The sequence below is a fragment of the Bombus huntii genome, chromosome 15, assembly GCF_024542735.1.
Source record: "Bombus huntii isolate Logan2020A chromosome 15, iyBomHunt1.1, whole genome shotgun sequence".
In the NCBI taxonomy this organism is placed as follows: Eukaryota; Metazoa; Arthropoda; class Insecta; order Hymenoptera; family Apidae; genus Bombus; species Bombus huntii.
The window spans coordinates 3,883,062-3,904,490 of record NC_066252.1 but is presented as its reverse complement, the minus strand read 5'-3'; the positions used below and the strand labels follow the sequence as shown (position 1 = coordinate 3,904,490).

At 37.9% G+C, this 21,429-nt stretch overlaps 2 protein-coding genes and 2 long non-coding RNA genes across 7 annotated transcripts in view; 2 read left to right on the top strand and 2 right to left on the bottom strand.

Annotated features, from left to right (window-relative positions):
• The first annotated feature begins 566 nt into the window (after positions 1-566).
• Positions 567-10,584, top strand: LOC126873715 (tyrosine-protein phosphatase non-receptor type 9). The gene is made up of 10 exons (XM_050634884.1): positions 567-886; positions 2,050-2,283; positions 2,378-2,467; positions 2,560-2,700; positions 5,758-6,021; positions 6,107-6,492; positions 6,583-6,822; positions 6,902-7,052; positions 7,150-7,357; positions 7,445-10,584. Exons 1-10 carry the CDS (start codon positions 854-856, stop codon positions 7,672-7,674), a joined length of 1,977 nt encoding a protein of 658 aa, XP_050490841.1. The 5' UTR covers positions 567-853; the 3' UTR covers positions 7,675-10,584.
• LOC126873760 (uncharacterized) lies at positions 8,663-12,359 on the bottom strand. The gene is made up of 2 exons (XR_007692519.1): positions 12,108-12,359; positions 8,663-11,573 (listed from the first exon to the last, which is right to left on the bottom strand). It is a non-coding gene; the product is annotated as an uncharacterized LOC126873760 (long non-coding RNA).
• A 131-nt stretch (positions 12,360-12,490) lies between these two features.
• LOC126873724 (sorting nexin-27) overlaps positions 12,491-21,429 on the top strand; it is a 16,073-nt gene continuing 7,134 nt past the window's right edge. For 3 of the 4 annotated variants that reach the window (XR_007692511.1, XR_007692512.1, XM_050634902.1), the window contains exons 1-6: positions 12,491-12,854; positions 19,397-19,534; positions 19,853-20,077; positions 20,169-20,479; positions 20,773-21,011; positions 21,109-21,390. Coding sequence is in view for 2 of the 4 variants with exons in the window: in XM_050634902.1 (XP_050490859.1) it covers positions 12,526-12,854; positions 19,397-19,534; positions 19,853-20,077; positions 20,169-20,479; positions 20,773-21,011; positions 21,109-21,390 (1,524 nt within the window). In the remaining 2 variants the exon portion in view is untranslated. Of the gene's footprint in view, positions 12,855-19,250; positions 19,327-19,396; positions 19,535-19,852; positions 20,078-20,168; positions 20,480-20,772; positions 21,012-21,108; positions 21,391-21,429 lie in introns of all 4 variants that reach the window. The other variant, XM_050634903.1, reaches the window with a different exon arrangement.
• On the bottom strand, positions 17,806-19,244 carry LOC126873763 (uncharacterized). Its single transcript, XR_007692524.1, has 2 exons — positions 18,078-19,244; positions 17,806-18,000 (listed from the first exon to the last, which is right to left on the bottom strand). It is a non-coding gene; the product is annotated as an uncharacterized LOC126873763 (long non-coding RNA).

Here is a 21,429-nt window from a genome sequence, read left to right as displayed (position 1 = left end):
TATTAAAATATCAATCACGTCAACGGCATCTGACGTATTCAAATTAATTTCGATCCATATATCGCTCGAGATTGAAATGTTCAAATTGGGTTCAAAACGGGACTGAAGTACGAGGATGAACCGCTCGTTCATTGACTACGTTGCCCCACGTTACCGACAAAAAATTGATTTTGTGTATCTGCCAGACGCGCGTCAACAAATTCGCTGATACAATTTATAAAGCGCAAGAATTTTGGAGCCTTTTTTGCGAAAATTCTGCGAGATCCTCTGAAAGCATATTAATATATACGTGACTGGTATTCGAGCGCGCGCATTGAAACACGTACCGATACGTGTCCGGATTATAATATACTAACAACGATTCTGCTTCCGTTCCAAAACACACCTGGCTTGTTTCCGGCGTTGAATTTGCACGAAATCGTATAAGACTTGGGGAGTCAGAGAGGCTTTCGACGTTAACTATACTCGGCCAATGATAGCATATCCGGCGTGAGAAGGACAGGCGACCGATAAACTATGGTACAAATCTGTAGTTAATGTATAGTATGGTATAGTGTCGCCTACACACTCACGCTTCCAAGATGGCGCTCAACCTACGGAGAGAAAGACGATCGAGCGTCTGAACGGGTCGGAGCGGTTCTGCTATAGCTGTGTCAAGCGTCGGACAATGAACGAGTGCCGGACCAATTCACTTGTTTTTGTCATCGCTTCGACCAGTCGGTCATAAGGATAGTGTTGTGCGTTTTGGTGTGGAAACAAAATGTGTAGCCACAGACAGAGGATCGTTAGGATAGAGTCGAAAACAAGTACGTGCTAGTGCGATTCTTCGGTTATGTCAGTGCGTTAAGTCAAAATGGCAGCCACGTTAACTGTCGAGCAAGAACAGGTAAGCGATTATCTATCGTCTCGTATAGAATATATTGTATCCAAAAATTGTTTCAACCGATCTCGCCGACATCTCGAAACGATCGATCGCGATCTTTTTTTTACTTCGATCCCTACATCACGTACGTGTTTACAACCGCGTAATATAAACATTGCTCGTTTCTCTGGCGCTGATCCTTTGAATCTTCCCGATGATTTTCAACGGAAATGACAAAAGAACTAAATTCTTCCTGCTCGATAGAGCTTCAGGAATGTCTTTCGACGAATTGCAACTGCGATTACACTACTCAACGTTGAATATATTAAACAAGTGCGATAGATAGACTCGCGTGTGTACATCGTGCTTTAATCATCAATGTTTGTATAACTAGACATTGTCATCGTGACAATAATGTTCGATCTTTTTATCGACTGAGAATTCTCGGAACATCGTATTATCTTATTTCTCGTGAATATGTCAAGATTTATGTACAATTTCGATAGAAAAATTGTCATATATCGTGACAAATAAATCATCGAATAGTATGCGGTTGATAAACAAAAGGATTTTGTGGCTTTATATGGTCTGCGCCGCGGAAAACGACGAATCTTCCGCTCTAAAAATTCAATCGTGGCATTAAATAGAATGTGTACGTCTTTCATAAGCAAAACGTGACGTTGAAATTAAAACAAAGCGAGAACTGTCGGTTAGCAAAGCTTTATTAAAGTATCGATTTACGATATTAAATTTCTTGACCCTGGAATGAATCTATCCATTTACCACACCGGTCCCCGGCGAGCGTACTATGGCGGAAGTTGCCGGTGGGTAGGTAGTCGGGCACCGGAAGTTAGATCGGTACCCAGGGCATGTACACAAATCATTGACGAATGACTGTTACGCGTTTCGACAGTGTAGAAATGTTGCGAGACTATACCATTGTTCCAAACGTGTCTCGTATAATCTTCTTTTTGATTAATGATCATCTTCCTCTTATTAGAATTTCGCGCATTCTACGAATTAGCGTTTTTTGTCGGGATATATAAAAAACCATTTAAGCGGAGAAAGCAGTTGATGATTAGAGGAAAGTGTTTTGTGTTAATGTTAAATTTAATGTGAAATAAATTTCAAATTTAACAAGATCTGCTTTGTTGAAAAATGTCTGATCAATCTCGTTGTGTTTACAGGCCACAAAAGAATTTATAGAAACAGTTAATAAATGCCGGGCTGGAAGAAGAGCCGGTCCAGTATCGTGGAGCACGGCTGTGAAATTTTTAACAGCGAGGAAATTTGAAGTCGCGAGAGCATTAGCGTTGTACGAACAGCACGAAGCCACCAGAAGGCGAGAGGGTCTTGCACTTTTGTACCCTACTCAGGAACCTTTGCTCAGTGAATTACGCACAGGAAAATTTACAGTTTTAGTAAGTTCCCAATTTTCGTTAAAAAGAGTCTGAATGTGATCTGGCGTTCTCGATTACATGATGTTTATACGATGCATTTGTGAAAATGTTGTAGCCTTCGAGGGACGCTACAGGGGCAGCCATAGCTATTTTTACAGCACATTTACACCTTCCACAAAATACCACGCACCAGACAACGTTACAAGTGAGTGTGTACTTACAAAAGCTTGATAGAAGATTATACCATAAGAGACGTTGTAAATTATTAATAATGGAACTTTCACTGTCTCGTTACAGGGTGTGGTGTACCAGTTAGATGCAGCGCTAGAAAGTGTAGAAACTCAAAAGCACGGTCTGGTTTTTATTTATGACATGTCGGATAGCAAATACCAGAATTTCGACTATGACCTCTCCCAAAAGATTCTCACCCTCTTAAAGGTAAGTTTCACATCCGTGTACGCGCGATCTCAAAACGATCTACGCATCCCTTGTACATATATTTATTATTTAACTCTATCGAGATACAAAAAAGTAGCGCCAGAATGATGACACACCTCGTTAAATTTAAGTCAGTTATTATAAACACTGTTAAATCCTGAATAAATAAATTTATTACTCTTTGACAGAAACTTGATATATACTCCCGCGACTTAACAAATTTACCATTCTCGATATTCACCTTGGCTCATTCACGAATCTACGTCCGGAGTTTACAGAGCACCGAGAAACAAAGAGGCTTTGTTGGTAGCAACGAATCGTTCCGAATGTAGGCCATTATCTTTACACAGGAAATTTAATCAACATCTTTGGCTTTTATTCGTACCACGGACGAAATCAGACCGTGTAATGCACGCATGTGTCGCCAGTCTGTGAAAAAGATTAGCCTAATATGCGAATGCGTAACGTTGCACGCTAGAAAATATTTGAGACGCGTGTATTGGACCGTTGTACCTCCTAGTTGGTGGCAAAAAGGGAAGGAGCGGGTCGCTTAGAATCTCGATTATATAATACGGAGCAATACATAAAGTAATTCCGAAGCGTCTGCTGGTGGGGTTACATAGAAGGGTGTATCTCAAAGAACAGGGAAGTTTAAGGGGTCGTTAACGCTTCACGGAAACCCACTTGCAATTGCCCAGTGAGCCGCGCATTGTGAGCGAGGCAAGGGAGTTTCAAAGGTTTTGGTCGAAATGACGCAGTTATAGGATATTCGTGAAACTATTTCTAACGAACATTTTTACGTCACCGGGCACCGAGGTAAAAATAATCATCAGTTTAGTCGGATTATTTATTAGGAACCGGGGATAAAGTAGAATTCTATTCTGAAACGCGTGTCTAGGGGAAGTATATAAAAGGAAAATGCATAAAGGTACGTGATCGCTTTCTATTCGACTAATAACGTTCCGATACTCTTTCATTTTCCGCTCTATTATGCCCGTCTGTAGCGTATAATCGGTCGCGGACTGACTACTACTTTTCCCGATAAAGTTTCGTCTTTTCATCGGTTATGGACTGATAAATTAAAGTTCGTATCATGGTAAAAATAACGTGACCCGCTTTAAAATCACGTTCCTCAAGGGCGTTCGCATTAAAAACTAGAAAAAGGTGCTACACGGTGAAGGTGATATTTTGTTTACGTAGTCAGATCTGCGGTTAAAAATAATGCGGAACGTTCTAGTTTTAGCGGTGGCGAGTTTTAGAGGTTGATAACCCCCGGGTTGTACGCAACACGATTCACATATTTCAACGAATTCTGATTGCCAAAGTACCGGACGTGAAGCAAGAATAGGTCCTCGGGTTGAGAGACACTGACATAATACGTCACCGCACGTAGGATCGCACCTTTACCGGGGGGGAGGGGGGGAGAGAAAGAAATTCGTGTAAGGGATGCTAGAGCGGTGGTAAAAAGAAGGGGTCGTTGGCGCGCATGCGCGGGATAACGTCGCGACGCTCGTGGTCAGTAATCATCGTGACCCCTTTGCGGCATTATCGTGCACAGTTCGGAAGAAGTTACAACCTGATTCCACCGTTTGGATCGCTGTAATTTCTTCGAGTTGTCGAATCGTCGCGTTGTTCCATCCGAATACGCAAACCAACCACTCCGCGGCACGAGAATGACGTTGTAACAATCGGGAACTGTAGCAGCGCGAGTTATGCTCGTCAACCGTAGAAAACGGTTATTCTAATTTCACGCTATCGATTGACTGACCGAGTGTCGGCAGTGATTTCGATTCCATCGATTCAACGACCACTGGATATAACCTGGTGATTAATCGAATTTCAAGCCGATCGAGAGCGCTCGATTTATCGTTACATCGGCGCTTCGTTCGTACACTAGATAATCCACGTTCTACGATCCGTCGTTTGATAGGTAGATCGCCTAACGAGCTTGTGTCATCGATGCCCGATAAAATATTCGCTTACGGTGCACCTTTTCGCGACATACGGTAAACGAAAATTCTAATCTATTGATTGATTGTGCTCAAGTGTTCGTATCACTCCAAAATACCCTCGTATGTAACTTCCTCGATCCCGATTTTCATCTGTCACGATCTTCGATATAGGAAATCTGTTTGTATAGCGATCGGTAATCGTTCTGAATCGATTCGAAACAACTTCAAGACGTCGACACTTTTTCGTCGTGTTTTCGCGGGGTTTCGATGTAATAGAGTTTGTGCGCTTAAGATCATAAAGATGTAGTGGTGCTGCTGCTGCTGACGTCGTTGCCGTTACGGTACTTCCGCCCTCTATACACACCACAGAGGGTACCGAGGGTTAAGTTACCGTGTTTCCTGCATTTTGCACAACTCCAGAAGTGAGAAAGAATTTTTCACGCATTACACGTCCCTATTGATCTGAAATCTTGAATGTTCGTCGACCCCGTGCCTATGAATCGTTTGTCCCAGTTCAATTGAATTTTGCATCGTTTGATGCAACGCGTAACTAGCCTATAAGACAGGTTTACCGTTAAATTGGATCGAAACTCGTGCCACGTAATTCCGTAGTTTTCCTCTAGAACGAAACCCCTTCGCGTGTAAAACATATATTCGAAGATTGCTTGCAGTTGGCACTAAAACGTAGTTCTCGGTTTATATACTATTCTATTATTGCATCGTCTTGCAAAGGTCAAATTTGAAAGTCGCTCCATTTCGAAAATAAATCATGCACTCGCGTTAACCGATCGTTTTTTAATATCTTTTATCTTTAAACACAAACACATAGACGCGCGATGCACGCAATGTTTTTTTTTTTTTTATAATAATATCGTTATATAAAAATAAACTGTATGTTATAAACTGATCGATTATTCGATTATTCTTTTTTTATTACTTTGTTTCTGCAGTTTACTACTTGCGTAAATAATTCGTTTATAAGCATATGTTCCATTATTTTCAGTTTTATACTTTACGGTGTCGCATGTAAGATGGAAAATGTAAATATTGAACTATAATAATTTCGGTCGAGTATACGTACTATAACGATGTCGTATTGTTTCAGGGTGGTTATCCAGCAAAATTAAAAAAAGTCTTAATAGTGACTGCACCGCTGTGGTTCAAAGCACCCTTCAAGATCCTTCGATTATTCGTGCGTGAAAAGTTGAGGGACAGAGTATTCACCGTATCCATTCCTCAATTAACGTTACATATCCCGCGGGAATCATTACCGCATCGCTTGGGCGGCACATTGGAGATACAGCATGAGGCATGGCTTCTCCACTGTCTTAAATCCATGACAAACAGGGGAGGGGGTGAGCTTTGTGAGGTCAGTATTCTAATTGCTTCCATTTGTTCTAGTAGATGCCAAAAGAATTCTTCAACAATGATTCATGGATTTCTTATATGTGTAGGTTACCCCCAGAGTGGGTACTCCTCTTTCGCCCACATCGAAAAACCACACGGTTCAAAATCCCAATGGAACTACGGTCAGTAGCTCAACTAGTCCTATAATCGATAAAAACAAAGTTAAAAATGGTATCTCCAATATTGGAGATATCGAGATTACGAATGGTGATATCTGGATGGGAACCGATGAGGCACCATCTCCAGTACAGCCTCCGTCCTCAGCTAGTTCAGGGTTTAGCGACGACGATAGCCTACACGGGGATCTCGGCATCCAGGCCGTTAGCATGGAACAACTCATCGAAGAGATTCATTCGAGAGGACGCGCAGGTCTCATAGCGGAGTACACGGAAATTAGGCAAAGACCGCCCGAAGGTTCCTTCAATAATGCAAAGTACGCGAAGGCTGTATTCTTTGAGAAATATGTTTCGTAGGATTATCACCGAATCGTCGTTTAACAAACAATTTTCGATACATTTTTCAGATTAAGATCGAATCAGTCGAAGAATCGGTACACAGACGTGCTTTGCTACGATCATAGTAGAGTGTGCCTGTCGCAAATAGACGGGGACGCCACATCGGATTACATAAATGCTAATTTTGTTGACGGTTACAAACAGAAGAACGCGTTTATTAGCACACAGGGTCCGCTGCCGAAAACTTGCGGTGATTTCTGGAGAATGATTTGGGAACAGCAAACGCTCGTTGTCGTTATGACCACAAGGTAGATCGATAAAGGCACATTTCCCTGATTGCTTTGATATTCAACCGGAAAGATATCTATAATTTTTGATGGATTTTAGAGTGGTGGAAAGAGGTCGCACGAAATGTGCACAATATTGGGGACCGGAACCGGGAGATGAAGTACAAGCGGGAGGTTTTACAGTAACCACTCTTGAGGTTGATACGAATCCCGATTATACGATATCAATGCTTCTTCTTACAAACAACAAGGTATGTCTCGGTGTTGGCTTAACTTTCAAGGACGGGAACTGACGCCCTCGATGTTTAGAAGTTTCTAATCGATAAATACATTACGCTTTTATTTTAGACTGACGAGGCAAGGGAAGTTTGCCATATGCTGTACACCGCGTGGCCGGATTACGGTGTCCCACAATCGGCCAGAGCTCTGTTACAGTTTCTAGCCTTAGTAAGACAACAACAAAATAAATTACTTGCTAGTAGAGGAGATACGTGGGCTGGACATCCGCGAGGACCTCCTATAGTTGTTCATTGCAGTGCAGGAATAGGAAGGACAGGTATAAATGCCGATATTCATGCGAGTTTTAAAGAAAACGTTTAGAGAGTAGAACAAAGACACTTATCGCGAGATGTTATTGTTCTAGGAACATTTTGCACATTAGATATTTGCATATCGCGACTAGAAGATACTGGAACTGTAGACATTCGTGGAACTGTGGAAAAAATCCGAGCACAGAGGGCCTACAGTATTCAAATGCCAGACCAATACGTTTTCTGTCATCGTGCTCTGGCAGAGTATGCGCTTTCCAGAGGGATACTTAGTTCACAACATCTTGCTATGTTACCTCCAACCATAGAAGAAGATTCTGATTAGGGTGTAACCTTTATTATCATGTACCAGATTGATGTTCTTCCCGAGTATGCGTAACAATCTCCTTACATAGCCTATTTCTAGCTTAAATAACTAAAAGTTATTTTTTGCTATCATCTCCATCGATGTAATATTTCAGATTTCTACTCTTATGTTAGGCTATATGTTTAGAGAATATCTAAAGAAAGACTAGTTTTTTCAAGGCCAATATGTGCGAACAGAAACCTTCCGTTTTTGTTCCTTGGTATTTTGCTCTGTGAACAAGCGATTCGATATTAAGAATAAACGACGTTCTAAGTGGCGCAAATGTGCCAATTAGAAACGGCTGTCCGAGTAATAGCGTGAAACGTGGCACAATCGGATGCCGGTCCAAGTTTAACCCTCTCATATGTAAATTTTATTGTACATTTTAAAAGATGACTACGAGTTATTTAAAACGTGTAAAGTATGAAACGTCTTACTTTATGAACATTCCATTTGAGAACAATTACTACGTCAATTAAATTAATATATAATGTATTGTATACAAGTATGTGAATTATGCTATTTCATAGGTTTAAAGAATTTTTCTTGTGTTCTGTGTTACGTGTACCAGAGTTAAAGTCACAGGACTTGGCGCTCTATAAAATGCAGTTTCATTCGTACAGACTTTATTTATTATATTAGTGTACTACTATACGAATTAATACGTTTGATAGATAAATAATAATTAATAGTAGTTTCATAATAGTATGCTTAGTTTATCGCTACTTGCATTATCGCGTAATATGTACTTTATATTCTAACCACGATTAATTGCACTCTCCGTTACGATAATTAGTTTCGCATTTTTATCGTCATTTACGATTTGGTAGGACTTGAGTCTATTTTGTTAAACTCGTACTAAATGCTAGCTGATTTTTGTTGTTTCTACGACGTGTCTTTCATACTTTGAACGCCTGTCTAAAAATTAAATTATCAAGTACAAAGTTTTAAGGATATATTGTTATAGAATCTTTATATGAGAGGGTTAAAGTTGTAAAACTGATTTATTAAGGAAGAAGACCTAAGTATAATGAAACTTAAAAAAAAAAAAAGATATGAATGTTGCGAAAAATCACAAAACTATGGACGATATAATTTAAACGGCCGATCGGTCACTGATATGTAAGATTTAAAGACCTACAAATATATTATAACGTGTTACAACGGCTTCCGTCATACAGGAACTAAGTAATCGACGATCGTATTTAATAGGCATTTTTGGGTAACCAAAGATTATCTCCTACACCGTCTCAGAACAATTACAATTGAATCGCGTCTGGATATAGTTGGCTGACACTTTCTAAAAAGATTCTCTTACAGGGATTGTTAAACAGGGATCATTGCATAGATTAAAAATACTTCCAATTCGATGAAACGTTGAAAAAATTTAGGAAAGTCGTACGAAGTTGAACCTTTAAAAGGGGCGAATGAACAACTAGTTTACCTCGAGAATCAAACGTGCTTCGTTTTAGCAACGGTAGGATTTTTTAAAGATTATAGTGCAAAGATATCAAGCAAATTCAAAACGCGCTCTTCCACGAAAGCCTTCGTGTATAATACGAGAATAAGAGAAAGAGAACAGTGTGATTTACAATTGAAATTTTTAGAGAATCGACCACTTGTTTCGAACCATTAAGTATTTAGGTTGATATTGTCGAAGTGTCGTAAGATATATACATTTTTGATTTCACTAATCGGAGAATCAATAGATCAACACGGTTGCATTAACTTTCATTTCGCCATAGCTTTATCAACAACGTAATCTTATCGGCCGGAAAACGAAATGTATTTACACGAAGAAAGTATGCGAATGTTGATATAATTTGAGGGCGTGTCCAAAAGCGCTGTTGTAGATGCAAACGCTTTTTAATACGAATTTTTTAGCATTTACTTGTTAAAAGCAACATTGAGAGGTTTTTTAAAGGTGCGTTGTGAAATGAAGCGCGCTTATATCAAAACAAGAATAATAGTAGAAATTCTGTTTGGGGACCGTGTTTGCATAGATGTTTTATCTGAGAATTTCTTATTAAAACGATTTAAAAATCCTGAATGTCGATGTCGATCGATGTCCAATTTATAGCTAACACTCTGTCTAACCGTCTATTTGTTAAATGTATATTATAATAGTTGCAAGAAAATCGTAATACTAAATTGTTGTTACAAAGGCAATTGATATTACAATGAATTTTTCTTGCGTCTTAAATTTAATGTATGATACGAATTTTAACGGAGACATGGTGAATTTGTTGTTACATCGCGGAATATAATATGTGATAGCCGTTTAGATCGCTCTCGATATACGATTTATAATTGTTTTTGTTTATAAGAACGCTGCCATGTTAGCGTAACGTTTAACTATGAGTTTTGCGTTTTATTTAAATTTCATGATCTAGAATCTAGATTTACCGTTCGACTTATCTTGTAATTTATACGATTTGATTTGCCATTACGCACTAGACGATGCCAATGAACTCATTGGAACGAGAATCTTTTTTTGCCGAGAAAATTCTTTGCCCAGAACCCAATGCGTGTATTTTCTGTACAGTCTGTATATTATGCGCAAAATTTAGTAGGGTCACTTCGACCGATACGTCGTCTCAGATCTATCGATAGTGAACCGTTTGTTAGGAATATCTTCGAATTTTATATAAACGGAAAAAATGCTGTTGTACTAAATGCTTAGTCAGACTTAAATAAGTTTCGAACAATTTTAATGTATACACGTTCCTCCTATTCTTGGGTTACCTTAAAAAGGGCATGTTATCGATACAATCATATTTATTATTACTAATTATTATAATAATTATTATTACTATTACTATTACTATTATTACTATTATTACCACTACTACTGCTATTATTATATTATATTATATTATATTTCTCTAACGTTTGTAATTAGTTCACAGTGCCCTTTTATATTATCTATTATATTTATTAAAAAGATTATCTTAAAGTATTCATACGATGTACATAATACGCACATACTATCACGAAGTCTTAAGGTTCACTTAAACCTCCATGTTCTCAGGGTTTCACTTTCTAAGAACCTGCTAGTTGGAAATGTAAAGAAAGGAGGAAAAGAGAGTTGCATAATAAGAGTCAGTCGTAACGATCCGTTAAGTTAAGAAAAAGCACGAAATTTTTTAGCACATTTTTGTTCTTCTGAGATTAAAAAGCAAAAAAAAAAAAAAGAAGAAAAAATAAAATAAAATATTCAAAGTATACGTGTAAAACATCATATTACGGTTATATACAATGCCAAAAAGTACATTTTTATTTTGTTCAACACAGAGTTTCTCTCTTTCTTATTAGTTTTTTATTTGCGAACAAGTGCAGTCTGTGAATACGGAGGTTTTATCAAGTTCTCATTTTCTTCGAATGCAAAAGAAAATTCCGACCCGATGTTTTCGTCGTTTCTCTCTCGCTCTCTTTCATTCTAATTAAGTGTGGATGTAACGTGTGATTTTGTAGTAATTTGTGTGTGTCTATTTCATAATATCCTCAGACGTGTATCGGTAAACCGGAGATAAATGCGCAAAAACAGAAAGAAACCACCAGAACAGGTACTAAAGTTTTTTGTAAGGTACTCGGGCGAGTAACGTATGCTCTAAACCCCTTAGAATAATTTTGTCTTGCGCATTATCGAAAAAGTAAGGGTACAGATAGATTAAACTAACCAATTCAACAGTATTACGATCCTATATAATTTTATATTCTCAACATTATCCCTTTTCGCGCGATCAGTATTCTCTCTGCTCTTTGTTCGATTATTCTCATTCCTGTAAAAACGTTGTTTCAACCGTAGTTGGTAATTTATTTGAGTCCTACGATTCTCTAAACCGCACCTCTGAAGTTCCATTGACGATATACATTTTCTAGAAATATAATTCAAAAAATTGATATTCGCTCGGATTTTGTACAATAAAAAGGTTAGAAATGAAGGGGAAGGAAGAATCGATATCGAAAAACTGATTACTCTGTAATTAAATTGAAATTCTTGTTTCAAGCATAAAGGTAAAACGTACTGAGATATTACGAACAACAGAGATTTAAATTAAGAGTGGGAACGAAATATTGTACATATGACTTTAAAACAACTATCGCACATGAATGTATCTAATAATTATTTAATATATTGCAAACATAAATGGTGTTCTATGTTTCTATGGTTTCTAAAATCCCAAGATTCAAATTTACATCCGCCATTTGAAATTTCAAATCACATCAGATGGTAGTTATTTTGCAATGGGGTTAAAAGCGTTACGCATGTGCAGCGCCGCCGATGCACCAGCGCAGCATCTCATAATTTTTAAAAATAACGGTTAAATTTTCATCATAACTTTAAAATATCATATTTGCGATTAAAAAATATTTATGATAACCAACATATAACACACATTACTGCATACCTTAGTCCTCCATTTCAAATCACGAGTCCACTGGTTCTATGTTTTCCAATATTATCATCCCAGCAGCGTTAGCAAAAGACAAGTAAAGATTCTTCAAGATGACATCCATCTTAATCCAACGATTCGATTTACACACAAACAACGTAACACACTTATTATGTATTTATGACAATGGAAACGATAAAAAGGAAAGTAAGAGCATCATTTCACAAACGGAAAGAGAGTGTTAACGTTGGCGGTAACAGCTGATTCAAAAGACTGACCTCTGGCGGCCGACCACTAAACCCATTAACATGGAAGAAAGAAAGACGTCTAGAGAGGGGGAAACAGAAAGAGAAACGCGAGACGGGCTACACAGGCGCAGTCTTGCGGCGGATTTTCGTATGAGAGAAAGATCAATGGGCGGTCAGAGAGTAAGATGGCGGACTGCGAGTCGGAGGTGCAGCGCTTGTCAGCCGCGGACGAGGACGTAACGAGAAACGCGAGCGTGACGATGATCACCAACGGGCGCGTTCCTCAACACCCGGTAAACCAGACAAATCCGATCGAACAGGGGCCAAGATGCGTCATCATTTACAAAACTGAGACTGGTTTTGGGTTCAATGTACGCGGTCAGGTCAGCGAGGGTGGACAGCTCAGAAGCATCAACGGAGAATTGTACGCGCCGCTTCAGCATGTCAGCGCTGTATTACCTCGAGGCGCTGCTGAGAAAGCCGGTGTACGAAAAGGCGATCGCATATTAGAAGTGTGAGTAATCCACTCTCTCGCTTCGTTTGTTTTCTTTTCGAAGTTCTCCGATCATTTTGTTTCTTTGCGCTCTTTAGCTTACGATCTGATCATTGTACGTTTACCTGTCAAACGAGTACCGACTTTTACCTCGTCTGAGAAGTAAGAGTATTTCTTATTGGATATTTACAGGATAAAGATCGCATACAGCCACTCGTTGTATCCACTGTGTGCGAATTGTAGCGGGCTACCCGAAAATTGTTAACCGCATAGATTGAACAGCCGAATTGCTGTTTGCTTTAAGCTTTATCGATACCGCTCGTTTTAATCAATTTCACTGGTTAGACGTAATCTCTCCCAGTACAGAAGATGGTTTCTGAGTTAGGTTTACATTTCACCTGATCCTACCATTCTATCAGGAAGTGAACATTTAATTCTGCTTTTCTTTCACTCGATTTTCGATCTTTTCGCTGTATATCCTTTTGTTAACGGTCAGTATTATCTACATAGACATATATTTTAGAAGATATTTAGAAGATTCGTATAGCAGACGCTTTTGGAAAGGAAAATCTATACCGATCAATCGAGAGTTTTCCATTTTAATTCTCAAGCATCAAAATATATTATTCGATTAGAAACGTAATTGTCGTAACGATGTAACTGAAATAACGGTACAGACAAACATACACGCCTTCTACTTTGTAAGTAAGTTCTTTTGTTTGTATTTTTATAAGAAAGAATGTAGTATAAAACAGTAATACGTTTCCACCTTGAAGGGAATATGACACAGTGTCGAGTTTGCAAATCAAAAACATCATAGCATTTATTCTCCTGATTTATGCTAGTCTCATGTGTAGATCTCCGATTTATATCGAGGAATGACGACTTTCTAAATGAAAAGCTGCTTTATCGACGCGATACTATGTAATTGTCGCGATCAAAGTTATTCAAAACTACTCAAGTTTCGATCGCGCGTTTTGACGTTTCGAAAAGTCGATTCGAATCGTTGAAAAAGTTTGCCCATTTGACTCTTGACTGAAACTATTCTTTGGCCTTACTTCAAACCGGTCATTATGCTAATTATACCTGTACGAGGTAATTAAACACTGTTGAATAACCAACAATAACCAACATGTAATAAAATTCGGAATGATATTTATTTCGTCGCTTTCGCTCTTGTTTATAACGGAAATATGTTTTGATACAGTAGTCTCTGCTGCTTAATCAGCCAGACGAATTTAAATTGAATGAAGCTTCTTATGTACCTCATGGCATTAATCCAGCTGCATTGTTTCGAACATTTTCGATCCACTTGTACTTTTCTAACATTGAAAAATATCTCAGGTTTTAACAAAATATGAAAAAGATCTTAGTGGTGTGCATGATATCTCATTTAAAAATGTTACGTTGAAATCTTCTTAAGCCATTACAAAATATACTTTTTGTTTGCTGCAATGAGAGCAAAATTGAAATATAAAAACTTGAGGATCGCAACAGGATCCAAAGACGATTTTTGCATTTCAACTTTATTATTTTTATATTTTGTAATAATAAAGTAAATGTTTGCGCGTATTTGCTGTAATCTAGATAGCGATTAATATTTGACTAATATTTCTCTGTTTTTGGTCGATCGTTTTAAATTCGCGCGAACAAAATATGAGAACGTATCATGTCGACAGCCTTTTCTTCTCCACCTCCCCTCCATTTCCTGGTACTTCCGACCTGGTGTTTTTCTTATCTTTTTCTGCGTTAGAAAACGCAACAGTATTATTATCGGCCCGATCTTTCGCTGTTGATTTCGCAAGATCGGTAATCGCCTTTGCAATTGGAATTTCAACGAAGCGCGCGATAATTTATCAATTTAAACATCGTGATACATTAACTGGGATGAAGTTAATTTTCTTTCCCATTTCTTCGGGAATTCCTACTCTAATCTTTTTGTTTTCAGTGTTATTCCCCATTTATGAAATGGAAGTGCAATCTCTGATTTTTATGTGATCGATGTATCAATAGGAAAGCTACTTAGTATTGAGCATGGCTTTTTAAATTCTTTCTCTGGCGTATAATTCGTAATATCCTTATTTACCACAAGTCCAATGAACGTTTTAAAACAGTTTTAGGCGTAACAGCTGTTATTGCGATACAATTAGAATGGAAAAAATAAATTTAAGTTCCGTTCGAAGCATATGTCATTTAACTTGCGGACGGACTTAGATGTATTATCAGCTGCAAGATATACTTAAAAACATTTTACTGACTGACAAATAAATTTACCGCCTGTTGCATAATTATTATCGGTATAAAGCGTAATGTCAAGGCAAAAAAGAACAGACATATGGTAATACATACGTGGATTCTAACCATTCTATAATGATCGTCTAATGGTACTGTAAACTTGTTGGTTTGTTAATTTTATTCGCGTAGGGCGTCGTTGAAAACGAATAGGAAAATACGATTCACGATATACATAATAAGTGTTAAAAACGGTTCTATCAAATACTCGATAATTATTAAATGTCTACTTGCGATATATACTTGCAAAAAATATTTTCTAGCTTTCTTGTACATTCCCAGATTTGTGCCAAATTGTATCATGTCTGTATCACTGTAATCATGACATTCGTGTCTCACTATAGCGTTAATGAAATTTCCAAATGTTTCGCGTAACGTATATAATGCATTTGTAAAACATTCCTATAGATGTTGAAATATTCACACGAGTCACTGTGTATAACTATCGTTATGAAAACAAAACTTGTATAAGCAGGCTATTCCCAGACGTAAACAGTTTGCTTTGTGGCTTTGTTTTTTTGTCCAAGGAAGATTAACAGAAGACATTGTTCCCAGGGAAAAATGTATCAAGGTTTATTAGTTAATTCGTTATCTTGAGTAAGCGCAATAGGTCAGTGTACTTGGTTGAACCAACTCGAGAAATCAGACGTTAATCACGTAAGTAAGTACCTATATCTACTATTTACAGTAACTTTTTTTTTTTTTATTATTTACACACACGCTGACGATGGTAATTAGAGTAGAAAGCAAATTCTGTAGAAAGCAACTCGATAACATAAAGAGTTAATATGTTCGCTTGGCAAAATACTATAATTAACGTAAAATTGAGACAAGGTCGACTTAGAAATTTGATTCTTCTCTTCGATACGCTAGCTTCATCAAGCATCGAAGCTTGCAGAAGGTTTGTCCCTTGTACGGCTTCTAACAAGTGGTTACACGTACGCGTGGCGATCTCGTGGATGGACTTTTCAGCCGCCAAGGACGCGATATTAAATTAGAGTGAAACGGGTGTTTCTTCGACGCGATTATGTGCCTCAGAAAAAAAAGAAGAAAATCGCTAAGCTTTAAACGAAACTTGGAAGTAATACCAGAAAATGTAGACGAAAGAGTAGGATGTTAGAGATAATTCCGTATCAGTTGTTAAGGTGGATACGAGTAAGAAATAACGATATCATCTAATCTGTAAAGAATTAGCTAATTTCTAATCGAATCGAAGAATTTCCTAATCGTTCAACATAGGAAGTTTATATATACTTTATTTATCTATATAGTTTATTTTTTTTATTTATTTTTTATATTTATTTTTTATTTATATTTATTTTTTAATTTTCAATTTTATTTCAAATTTCAAATTTATTTTTTAATATTCAGATGCGGTTCAAAAGAGTCGGCGGGAAAAATATTTCTTCAGTTCCTGTATTTCATCACGTACAATCTTATTATTGCCATTGATCCATCTGATACCGTTTATATCTGCAATCTGTTTTACTAGTTGCATCTGGACCAGTTTCATTGGAATAGCTGAGTAATTATATGAATGAACTGGTATGAAGAAACGCTACATGGTTTATTCAATTAGTCTATAGGCTAATGTTTGTAGTTATCGTATTACTAATATCTAAGCTTAATTTAATAAAGAAGACCAAGATGTCATGCTTGGTTTTGTAAATTCGAAGAATAAGAAATTCATAAATAAACATAACGTTGAATTTTCTCGAAACTTTTTAATAACTGCGTAAAGTTATTTATTAATGTCTGTTTAATGTATTATGTACGGGTTAATTTTACGCAGACGTAATTGTATGCACAAGAATGCAAATAATGATCATTGATGAATGATTTATTTCACGCGATGCGGCACTAGATATTTCGTAACTTCAGTGATTACCAGACTACGAGTGTTTATGCAAATTTGGTTACATTACTACCTGAAAAAGTAAAATCTATGTGATAATTTGTTTCAAATGCTAAACGTTATATGAAACACTATGCTTTGAATACGTTATATATCATTTTTATATACAGTCTAAAGATTTGTACATCTTAAAATTGTTCAGAAATGCATAAACATCCGCAGCCTAGCTATTGCCACAAATACAATTCCTCGAATTCATCGTTCTAAATCGATGAAATACGAAGTTTCATCACGATGTATATTAACCGTACGTTATGCATACTTCGTCCGTGCTGTTACTCTTTCATGACATTGTGTTTGGTAACTTACTAATAGATAACTAGTTCACATTTTCATCGTAATAGCAGATTATCTCGCTCCTGTTGAAATGTATCGTTTGGTTGACATACCGATAAATGTAAATACGCTTGGCATTCAGATATATGTATATGACCTCTTTTCTACGTTACATCTTGCGCTAAGTGCGAAAAATATTGTGGAAAAATAACGTGATCGTAATGGCGATTAATAACAAGAACACTCGATAAAGGAATTTTATCGATATTTTTAAAAAAAATTGCAACACGTTACGTGTATGTAATTTTTTTTCTCGACGAATGATCGATTCTGCGACACTCGGACAAACACCGAGTACTACCGTGTTATCGTTCATTCAGCGAATTCATCGCTATTTGCTTGCTTAGCTTTCCCTTCAATTACGTCCGCGACTGTGTCGATTAAAGCCTGGAGAACTGAAAGCCTTTGATGGAAACGAGTAGAATTGAATTGGTGATCAAATCTGTAGGATTTATTTTTCTTTTGGATAAGGTCAACGTACGATTAACAGTGGATGCAATGCAGATAGTATCGCGTGTTGATAATTGCAAACTTCGTCAGTTATCAATCAACGATGAGTATATTAAATCCTATCTTGGAGCGTTTTCAGCACGCCCGAAGTATTCGGTCGTTTGCGAGATTAAACTGGAAAGAAAAAGCAAAGAGTTCCGCAGTTTACGTTTATATAATTCTTGCCAATTATATATTACATGATTACGTACATTTTTACATGATTGGTATCCTCTTTCGACCAGACTGCGTCGTAGGAAAAGTAACACGCGATAAAGAAACAAACGATAGTTTTATCGAGACCCATATATCTCGGTAAATCCATTTCCTTATCTTCTGTTCTTCTCCCTTCTTTTCTTCTCTTTCTCTTCAAGCACCGATCTCGACGAGAACATTAAATTGTCATTAGACTTATAAAACATTTAAAAATCAGTTTCGATAGTTCTATTTTTATCTTTGACCAATAATAGTCGCCCTTATCCTTCATTGATTTCATTGCAGTCTGTTCAGGTCAAATTACATTGTTCTAAATCGTAAGAGAAGCGAGGCGATTTTCTGTTGCTCCGATACTTATCCGGGACAGACGCGCAGAACACCTGAAAAACGGTTTGCTGTAAAAATAGCAACTCTCATTAAATATACTCGCATTGTCGTACGAGTCTATTAACAGCCCATGGCAGGAAAGTTGCGAAGAAAGTTTACCTTTCGCAATAAATTGATAAAACTTGAGCTTAACAATTATACTCTCGATTCTCAACGCAATATATGCATAATAGTTTTCCATTGAAAATATTTAAATACTTTCGCCGATCGCTGCATAAATTGATCCTCGATGAAAAGTCATCGTATACGACAAGAGTATTAATAATCAGAAGCATAGTAATTTTTTTTCGTTTACAACGCGTGGCATTATCTGGTCAACCCAGTTCGCTACAGAATCAAAGATAATAAAATAAAGTTAAGGTGAAGGGGGGGGGGGATACGAGGTCGATAGGGATAAGTATAAAATGCACTGTTTATGCTTAGTTGGAGTGTAGATCGCAAATCGATCGCAGAGTCGTGCCTCCTCTCGCGACCAATAACAGTCGTCCTTTCACGCGTGGAATTCGAAGTTCGACCAAGGCTGGTCACCTGTTTTCCTCCTTCCTTTCCTCCTGTGTTTCTTTTAGTTGTGAAAGTCAAAACTAGCCACGGAATCGCGACTGGGCAGAGAAAGAAAGAAGGAAAGAAACTGCAACATTTGCTTTCTTTCCTCGCTGTGTAGCTTCGAGTGTAGTCCGAACAGAGCCTAACAAGTCACTGCTTTGATTTTGCAACAGTTGACAACTTTTTCTCGATATCGTGGTGATAAAACTATAAAATGTTGACGTGTTATGTCACTGCAGTTCAATGCGAGTGGATGGAAAATCGTGGACGTCGCGGACCGAATCTTGACTCGCGGTTCAAAGCAATCACGGCAGGGTAAAAGAAAGATGTGTGAAATGATTTGTAGATGTACTTTTTGGAAGATAAAGACATGGTCTTGTTACAGAAACAATGTGAACGTCGAGGGAGCCACCCACAAGCAAGTGGTGGATTTGATCAAGTCAGGGGGTGATGTCTTAACGCTGACTGTTATCTCCGTTACGCCGCAGGAAGCGGAAAAGTTAGAACCTTTCGAAGATTTAAGGTACGCAAGTTGCCTTACGATCTATCGTGATAGTCTCTTTAAGAGATAAGATATTCAAATTTTAAAGAGACTTAGGTGCTTAAAATCTTCTAAGATCTCTTAAAGATGGATTCTTAAGTTTCCGATCTATTGACGTGCACAGTCATCTATCAGGCGATGGGATCGTCCGTTGCGAAAAAATGTTGTATGTCAATGAGTTTCAAGATTTCGAGACTTTTGGAGCGTTTAAAGATCTTGCGATAGATTTTCAAGCGTATTAAATGATTCCTTGTTTTCACTTTCCGCGCATTTATATTGGTCGATTACGCTTTCTCCTAGTTATGCATCGGTGGACTACAGCGAGAAGCGATCTCTACCTATCAGCGTGCCGGATTATCACGTCCGTGAGAGGAAGCACGAGCGTTATGTGGTTTTCAACGTTCACATGGCAGGCAGACATTTGTGCTCTCGACGCTATCGAGAATTCGCTGCGCTGCATATGGCACTGAAGAAGGAATTTATCGGTTTTAACTTCCCTAAGCTACCAGGAAAATGGCCATTTCAGTATGATATCCACATCAAATTCATAATTTTTCGGCTCGACCCGTGCGTCTGATGTATTTTTATATGTAAATATTGTCATATTTGTGCGTAGATTGAGCGAGCTTCAACTGGACGCGAGAAGGCGCGGATTAGAACAGTATTTGGAGAAGGTTTGCGCCGTGCGCGTAATTGCCGAAAGCGATATCATGCAAGAATTCTTGGCCGATAGACTCGAAGAGGATGGAGATCAAGGTCCAGCTGTCGATTTAAAAGTACTATTGCCGGATCGCGAGGTTGTTACCATAACTGTGGCTAAAGCTGCCTCCGTCAGTGACGTATACGATGCAGTTTGCAGTAGAGTGGGACTAGACGCGGAAACCGCGAGATACTTTTATCTTTTCGAGATCGTGGAATATAATTTCGGTACGTAATTTGGAAGTAAATTCAGTAGATCGAATTATTTAATACAGTGGTTACAAAAAAGTATTGACACACGATTGTATTTATTATAATATTTACATGATAATTAATTAGATCAGAGTACATATATGAAAGGGATATATTAAACGAATATATAATTATATTAAAAATGAAGTGTAGAATCTGATAAAAAGCGCTTCATTGGAAAATATGGATGTGTGGCAAGATCTATTGTTAACTACTGTAATATATCCAGAGATGTCATTCGTTTTAATAGAATACCGTTTGTTTCGCAGAAAGAAAGCTGCAACCCCATGAACATCCTCATACCTTGTACGTTCAAAATTACTCGACCGCCAGTGTGACGTGTTTAGCGATAAGAAGGTGGCTTTTCAATGTAAATAGACCACTCAGCGAGCAAGCATTAACCTGGACCTTCTGGCAAACTGTGGACGAAGTTAACAGAGGACACATTTCGGCCGGCGAGAGATTGTATCAGTTGAAAGCATTGCAAGACGCGTCGAGGAAACACGAGGTACGAGCGATTTTTTATTTCTATGTAATATGTGCTGTACCCTCGTCAGTTTCAAAAGTCTTGTATTCACATTCCCTTTTTATTCTTTTGTTTGTAGTACCTAAAACTAGCGAAAGAATTGAGCGGTTACGGCGATATCGTGTTCCCTCATTGCGCGTGCGACTCACGAAAGGAAGGACACGTTGTTCCCGCTGTTGGAACACCGGCATTTAAGCTACACGCAGCGAAGGAGGACGGCACTTTGGAATCTCAAGTCGTTGAATTTCACTGGAACACCATTACTCGATGGGAGGTAGACGAAGAAGGAATGGCGTTCTGCTTTCAATACACGCGCCAAGACAACCGTCCACCGCGTTGGCTAAAGCTTTTCACACCTTATGTAAGTAGTGAGTTCCCCCTTTTTTCTTATTCAAAAGAT